Here is a 7,543-nt window from a genome sequence, read left to right as displayed (position 1 = left end):
AAATAGTATATACACGAACATATAAGTAAAGGTAACGAAAAAGTAATAACTATAGAATAGTAAATAGTACGATACACACACACACACACACACACACACACACACACACACATATATATATATATATATATATGTATATAACCAAAAAGAACACACACATACACACACACACATATATATATATATATGTATGCATATTGAAAATTGAAAGATGGGTAGCTAAAGTAGCTTATTATCAGACGTGTACACATTCTGGAACGACACAGATTTATATCCAGTCATATTGATTTCTTTAGCATGCTATAAACAAATATTCACGATTTTCTGTCCACACTATCTAATAACTTCTAGTTTAAGTTCAAGATATTTGTAAATATCCACATGCAATTCTAGATTCGTACCTCATCGATAACCACATCATCGAGATTTGCGTGCTGAAATACTTTCAAGGCGTTTGACTTCGTGACTAATCCCTGAGCGTCCGGTAGACAGCTACGGTATATCTTGTTGTTGAATGCGTGTGCCATTCTGACTCAGCTAAAGTAGTGTAGCACTAGCGGCCACTATCATGCGCATCTGACTAATATAGGCATGTTATATGTAAGTATACGGCGGCAGCTTTCACATTTCACAACAGTGTTAATTTCTAGAAATTTCACAGAAAAAAATGGGGGGTTTTTTGGATTTGCTCTCGGAATCGCATATTTCTGTGTTATTTTATAATTAGCCTCTTTTTGGAAGGCTATTAATGCTCTCTATTAGTCATCACTCACCGACACATTCAAGTCCAAAACAGCGAAGACACTCCAGTCGCCAACAACACACCACTAGCTGACGCAAGAAAGAGAGAGAGAGTCCGAGGGCGAGAAGTCCGCCTCCAAAATTTCAAGTAAAATAAATAACTCGTCATTCATCAATACACAAAAGGGATGACTGAAGTAAATAAAGTTAAAATCACCGGAATGCAGTGGCGCTTTGTACAATTTGCCCACCAACGCACACATAAATTTAAAATACATACATTGAAATTTGAATGCACTGCATGCAGGGAATCGAGAGCCCTGTCCAAATAAATCTTGTCACTGGGATATAAATTGTATATCTGAACTTTAAAATCAGCAGGTAAACTAGTACAAGGACCGTAGCGATTTGCAGTTGGCTGGTAGCGATTATTATCCTGAGTAGCATGGACTACGCAGCATCAAATTTGTTGCTTTATGTATTACTTAATTCCGATATAGTTTCTGTGTTCGCGATCCCAGTGTGTGTGTGTGTGCGTGTTGTGGGGGGGAGGGAAGAAGTGGTTGTCCCTCATTTACATAGTCCAGAGAAGTGTCTGATGATTGTGGTAGTTTGTCAGCTGCGACATGATTGAAACGTTTTCCGAATATAGCCACCCTTGAGTGCAAACTCTTACCATGGTAAAGCATGCGTAGTATCCCGGCGTCAATGATGAATATGCCGTATAGTTTTGGTGCCCGGGTATATACACGGACATGTCACAACAACTCATCTGTATCGTCGTTTTTCATCGCGTCTTTTTTCTCCATCTTCATCAACAAGTGTATCCGTGAGAAGCGCGCGTCTTGTCCAACTCCTGCTCCAATAGCATCATATTGCCACCCATGAGGTTCCTTCTCGGACAGTTTCTCGGCCAATGACGCCAGTGTTGTGTTTCGTTGATCGGTGTATTTGCTGGCTATAGGATCATCAAGAAGTCGATCGACCAGCTGGGCCTTAGTACCGCTACGATGAAGACCCAGTACCTATTTTAGTGCACAATGGTATAGTGAGTATAGGTGTCCATGGTACGGTGTGCGGGAACCGTCGTTGTACCAGCAGTACCAGTGAACGACAAGGTCCTTGAGCCAAGTTGTACATGATATGTTTGGGTTTTGGCGACATGGCATGGCGTGGATAGTGGAGATCTACCACATGCAATGGGTAGCGCGTCACCTGGTTGGTATTTGCAGAAATATCGCGAACCTTCTCATCACACCGTCTATTGCGGATAAATCAGTCTACAACAAACTACACACACATACTAGAAATAAAATCACATGCGCAAGTATATAAAACTAACCTGGAGCAATTTCTTCAGGTGATCGTTCTTCAGAGTGGAGAACCAGTTGGGGTCACGCTTCGCCTTCTTTTCGGCTACTGTGTTCACTTCTTGCTCACGCGTCAACGCTTTCGTGGGATCCAGAAAATCGGGGGTGGGCCCACCTAGCATTGCGTCAATGCACTATCAATCAATAAGGAATGAGTTGATTTATGGATTTAGGTTGGGAATCTGTTCCTTTTTAGTTTACTCAAAAATCTTCAATCGGGTACAAAATAGCTGCAAGGACAAGGTTTTGGTATCAAAACATCACACATGCACACCTGAGTAATACTCTCCGGGATTTCTTCGTAATCCTCGAACAACCCGCTTGTGTAGTCGCTGACAGCCTTCCGACCGAACTCCATGCCTTGCATACCACCGTGTACACCGAATGGCAGAGTAGTAAACATAGTAGGGGAGTAGTCCTATAGGAATAAAGCTGGTAATTTGAGTGCTGCAGTAGGCCTATGGCGTGTACCTGTGGTGTGTCTGTGCCGGGTGATTATTCTCCGTCACCACGATATGATTTCGAATATTATCTTACATACCAGAACTGTGACCTACGACTATATTGGTAGCGATATAGAATCAATACTCAATAACAAATAGAACTGGAACCTCGGGCCCATGCTACGCTGTATACATCGGATGCTTTAAGCTTTGAGTAGCTAACCAACCAACCGCCCTGTTCTCGCCCTCGAAATGCATACAGACCACGGGACAAAAGATACCCAAAACTCTCACTGCTTACCTCATGGTGGTCGAAACTATCATCAGAGAAGTCCATGGTGAGTGACTGAAAGTTGCGCTACGTGCGGAATCAACAACACAGTCTATATCGCGCGTGCGTGTTTCTACTGTCGTGCGTGAATGCTTAGCGTACTTGCGTGTGCCTCTGTTATTATGATTGATTTTATAATATCGCGTCAAGCCGTCAAGTCGTCAACTGTCAGTCTGCCATTCGTGCTCAGCGGCCCGCCTATATATTTTAATCAGATCCCGCCCAATTAAAACCGAGTTTTAGCTCCTTCTAAAAACCTCAGCCGATCCTTACAAACCCTAAAAACCCTACAATAGATCCTCGACCTTAAAATTGTTCAGTGTTCAGTGTTCACGGGTGTGTATAAATACTTATACTGCACATACATATATGTATTTACTTTATGTTGGGCTGTTATAGTATAGCACATGCAGTTATTCTGAGTCTACGAGTCAGTATGTATGCGTGACCACTTTATCAATCACAAAGCAACTAGTATGTTTCTGGTACACAGGTAGAATTAGGGCAAACGCTACAGATTACTATCGACGCTCCGGATATCAACTATTCAACAGGAGAAGTATAGCTGCTACATCGGTGTGTGTGCACGCTAATTATACCGAAGATTTAGTAACCTACACCGAACCTTTCAGCAGCTCGCAGATTGCACGTTGCCTTACAATGAGAGAAAAATCACCATCCGATACTCCATCAGCGATGAACCAAATCGATCTAGAGCCTGTACTTGCAGTACCTCCAGCTCTCACCACGAGAGCTTTCAACTTACTGCGAGAAGCAGGATGCGTAGCCATGCGTTGGCACAGTGGGGGAAGGTATGGCAGTCGTACGCATACAATAGACGATGATCCAACGCACACAGAGGCACTGAGTATTCATCATCCTTCATCCGAGGCTGAGTGTACACGCCATTCAAACGGTAATGAGCCCAGTTCAAAGCATTTGCGACCATCGGTTGTCACTGGCACGTCATCTGCCAAGCGCATGGGACTGCCTCTTACTTTGACGGGTGGTGCTCACGTATCGAGCATTATGCACACGTTGAAGGAATCACGCACGGCACAATATGTGTCACAAACAGCCGAACATATAAGTGGTGACGCCATTCAGCCAGGAGACTCAGCGCAGACTGACATGCCTAGATCAGCAGCAGCGCAGGCACTAGTTGATCTACTACAGCTCCCAGGCGTAGAACTACAACATAAACCCATTACGCTTCACACAAACATTCCTAAAGACGAAAGTATAGACGCAGAACACATACGCACAGTCGAGGTCGCCCGAAGTAGGCTACGAGAGTTCAGCAATGTGCAGATACCAGGAAGTGGCATGAAAAGAGAAGAACAAAGATTGGAGCCTCCTGCATTCACCTTTGTCGAGTTATTTGCAGGTATCGGGGGGTTCGGGGTTGGTCTCGAGGCTCTCGGGGGCAAGTGCGTATTCGCCAGCGAATTGCTGCCGAGTTGTATAGCGACCTACGAAACTAACTTATGCACAGACTACATTACAGGTGGTCATGTGGCGGGTGATATATACGAAGTTCCCGACGAGTTTATTCCCACACACGATATACTAGTAGGTGGGTTTCCGTGTCAGACCTTCTCTGGCTTAGGCGAGCAGAATGGTATCTCGGATGCATCTGGCCGGGGCATGCTGTACACCCAGATCGTGCGTGTGCTCAAAGCGAAACAACCGCAAGCATTCTTACTTGAAAACGTGCCAGGCTTACTAAAGTGTGACGACGGGGAGGCGCTAGATACAATCATTGGCGAGCTGATTAACGCGGGATACGATGTGAGTCATGAAGTTGTGAATGCCAAGTGTCTAACTGCTCAATCGCGGAAGCGATTGTACATAGTCGGGTTGCGGAAGGGGCTGCAGAGCGTCTATGAGCCATTCACCTTCCCTTGCATACCTGATCTTGGACTACGCGCCATTGATATACTGCAAAGCGATAGTGAAATACACGAGGCAACTCCAGTCCCTATCGAAAATAGCATCCGTGGTGCAAATTTGCACGCAGATAATACAGCCCACCGGGACCATGCCATGCCAGGATGTGAAAGCAGTACAAAACCGGGACGGTCTGATCTGGAAAGTTTATATCGCTTGAGCGACGCGCAACTCAATCAACTGACCAACGCACGGAAATGGAAGCCGTCAAAACTTGCATGGCCCGATAAGCCCCTAAACACGCTCAATTCGCACTACGGTGTGAGTGTAGGTAAAGGTGAGTCACAGCTGGTACCATCACCTGCCCCCCACAACCCGCGGCGACTAACACCCCGAGAGTGTGCGCGTGTGATGGGGTTTCCAGATTCGTACACACTGCTCAATAGAGACCCTAGCAGCAGACAAGGCCGCGAAGCTTATCTTAAGGAACAATATAGAATGTTAGGAAACGCTGTGTGCCCACCCGTGATAACAGCGCTAGCTGGCAGTGTGTTGGCGCGGTGCACCGGAACGCTCGGACATCGAAACCGGGATGACTGGGCTAGTACAGGCGTGGAGGTGGCGGTCGCTCTGTCTTTAGGTGCGGTTTCACCTAATCGGTTAGAAAGTCTTCTACAGCGATTGCAGGATACACACGTAGTGCATATAGTAGAATAAAGTAAGGCAATGAAGTGATGCTTTATACACACATATTTCCTAAATCATCAATCCCTAATTCAAGGATGTGCTGTAGGTAACTTCTTATTCGCAAACAAATGTTGGAGAGAACAGTGCATCAGATGTGTTATGCAACTGGCATGATAATTCAAGGTTGTGATCTGCCTGATAGATTCCATATTGTAACAGTTAATAATTATGCAAGCACACTTGGTTCACAAACGTTTCACGTCTATTGGTATTTCCATACCCATCCCTAATCATCCAACGACACTAAGATTTTATATTCCGACAGTGTGCTACATGGAGTACATACTCGTCGGTGTTTATACGGGACCATTATCTAGATATTTACAAAACTTACTTCCCTTCTAGGAGTGTTGACGTCCGTGTGGGGTTGTAGATAGATAGCTCATAGGTGTACCTACTATAGATAGTAGGGCTACAGCTTGTTCAGGTGGGGGTAGACTTAAGGGACTGCGGAGCGATACGTTGGCTCAAAGAGAGTTAATGGAGGTAGGGGGGGGGGAGCTGGGGGAGGGGGGGGCATGCAGTTGACAACGTATTTTAGTAAAAGGATCGGCGATGTTAGTACACAATTGTAAATCTAAATTGATATGTCATTACATGTATTCAGTTGTGTATTAATTCAGACACACGGGTATAGCCAAACTTTAGAATAAGGGCATACGTATCTACCCTGATACAAGAATCAAACACACAAGACATAGGAACAAACAAAAATTGCAGCATATGCATAGCAATTGAAGAACGTAAGAAATCCCGGGGCGCATTGCACGCGAGATTGAGTTGTAGGAAAACACAAGAGCATACAAAATACACGAAAGATAAACTCACAGCCGTGTGCATGCCTGCATGGTGGGTCATTACCAAGTAGTCAATCCAACGCCCAGCGGCATTTGTGCGCTGCAGATGACTGAATGTATACACTACATACTACTACTACTACTAAAAACTATACATATTCAGTATTGTTGAGTCATACATATCACTCCAAAATTCAACAGTTGAGTCTAAGATGAGATGAGACTCGATTCTTATTGGTGGAAATAGAACACAATCCAATCGATCATATCTAGTTTTGCACCGGGGGGGGGCGGGAAGGGAAGGGCCGAGAAAATGAATAGTGGATACTAAATTTTAAAGCACGCGTTACAACCGTGTAACAGTTCGCGTAAATACAAATAAGACACGCATACTGTGATACTATACATATTGATAGTACACCAGGCCTGTCCCTATCATATACACTTATACAGTATATAGTATAGATGTAGTAATCATGACTGCGGATACGGTGGCGAAAGATGGGGTTAACAAACCCTCTGCGCATGCGGATTCAAACGGAAGCGCGGTTGCGATGTTGTCCAACGACGCGCAAATCGTTAAACCAGAGCTAGCTAGAGATAGACAGACCAGTACAAGGGAGAGTGCGATATCTAGAGGAAAGGCGGCCATAATGCATACACACACCTCTGGTGATGGGGCCAAAACAGCCGAGAAACACGGTCACAGGAGGGTCATGGAAGACGGTACCCAAGTCTTCAAGAAGGTATGGGATCGGATTAGAGATGCATTTCTATATTTGAATGTATTCGGTTGCCCGGAGGTAGACCTTTGACTGTTGTTTTATGCTTGTGTGTACTGGTACAATTGGCCGGTGCATAGTTAAACAGTCAATCGTGATTCCTTGCCGTGGTAGTTCACCTTCATAGCCACCGCTCGTATGTATAACAATGGCTGAAAACCGTGTACGTCAGCTCACACGTATACAAACAACCTGCTCGAATGAATTACTATCTGGTGAGAGCGCTTCGTATGCACACGGATAATATACGTTAAACCGCTAAAATAGATGTCCCCATAAAAGATGCACACAAGGGGGAGGGGGTGGATGTTAAATTGTTTAGTTCATTTTCGAATATGCTGATATATATGCCTCAAATTCCGCAATAACAATTTATAACAGATCATCGTACGTGTATTCTTTTTCCTCACTCATCTGTTTATGAATATACCACCAATGTATG

At 44.5% G+C, this 7,543-nt stretch overlaps 3 protein-coding genes across 3 annotated transcripts; 2 read left to right on the top strand and 1 right to left on the bottom strand.

Annotated features, from left to right (window-relative positions):
- Positions 1 to 1,164: 1,164 nt before the first annotated feature.
- Positions 1,165 to 2,936, bottom strand: SARC_12432 (hypothetical protein). Its single transcript, XM_014293464.1, has 4 exons — positions 2,856 to 2,936; positions 2,386 to 2,529; positions 2,084 to 2,245; positions 1,165 to 1,766 (listed from the first exon to the last, which is right to left on the bottom strand). Exons 1-4 carry the CDS (start codon positions 2,889 to 2,891, stop codon positions 1,500 to 1,502), a joined length of 609 nt encoding a protein of 202 aa, XP_014148939.1. The 5' UTR covers positions 2,892 to 2,936; the 3' UTR covers positions 1,165 to 1,499.
- Positions 2,937 to 3,449: 513 nt separating this feature from the next.
- SARC_12431 (hypothetical protein) lies at positions 3,450 to 5,573 on the top strand. The gene has a single exon (XM_014293463.1). The coding sequence runs from the start codon at positions 3,546 to 3,548 to the stop codon at positions 5,490 to 5,492; it is 1,947 nt and encodes a 648-aa protein (XP_014148938.1). The 5' UTR covers positions 3,450 to 3,545; the 3' UTR covers positions 5,493 to 5,573.
- A 1,184-nt stretch (positions 5,574 to 6,757) lies between these two features.
- SARC_12430 (hypothetical protein) lies at positions 6,758 to 7,065 on the top strand (the record flags this gene model as incomplete). Its single annotated transcript, XM_014293462.1, has 1 exon — positions 6,758 to 7,065. A coding segment is annotated over exon 1 (270 nt), but the record flags the coding sequence as incomplete, so codon positions are not given.
- Between the last annotated feature and the right edge of the window lie 478 nt (positions 7,066 to 7,543).

The sequence above is a fragment of the Sphaeroforma arctica genome (genome assembly GCF_001186125.1).
Source record: "Sphaeroforma arctica JP610 unplaced genomic scaffold supercont1.2298, whole genome shotgun sequence".
In the NCBI taxonomy this organism is placed as follows: Eukaryota; class Ichthyosporea; order Ichthyophonida; genus Sphaeroforma; species Sphaeroforma arctica.
The sequence above is the reverse complement of the archived record's forward strand: the minus strand, read 5'-3'. Positions and strand labels throughout refer to the sequence as shown.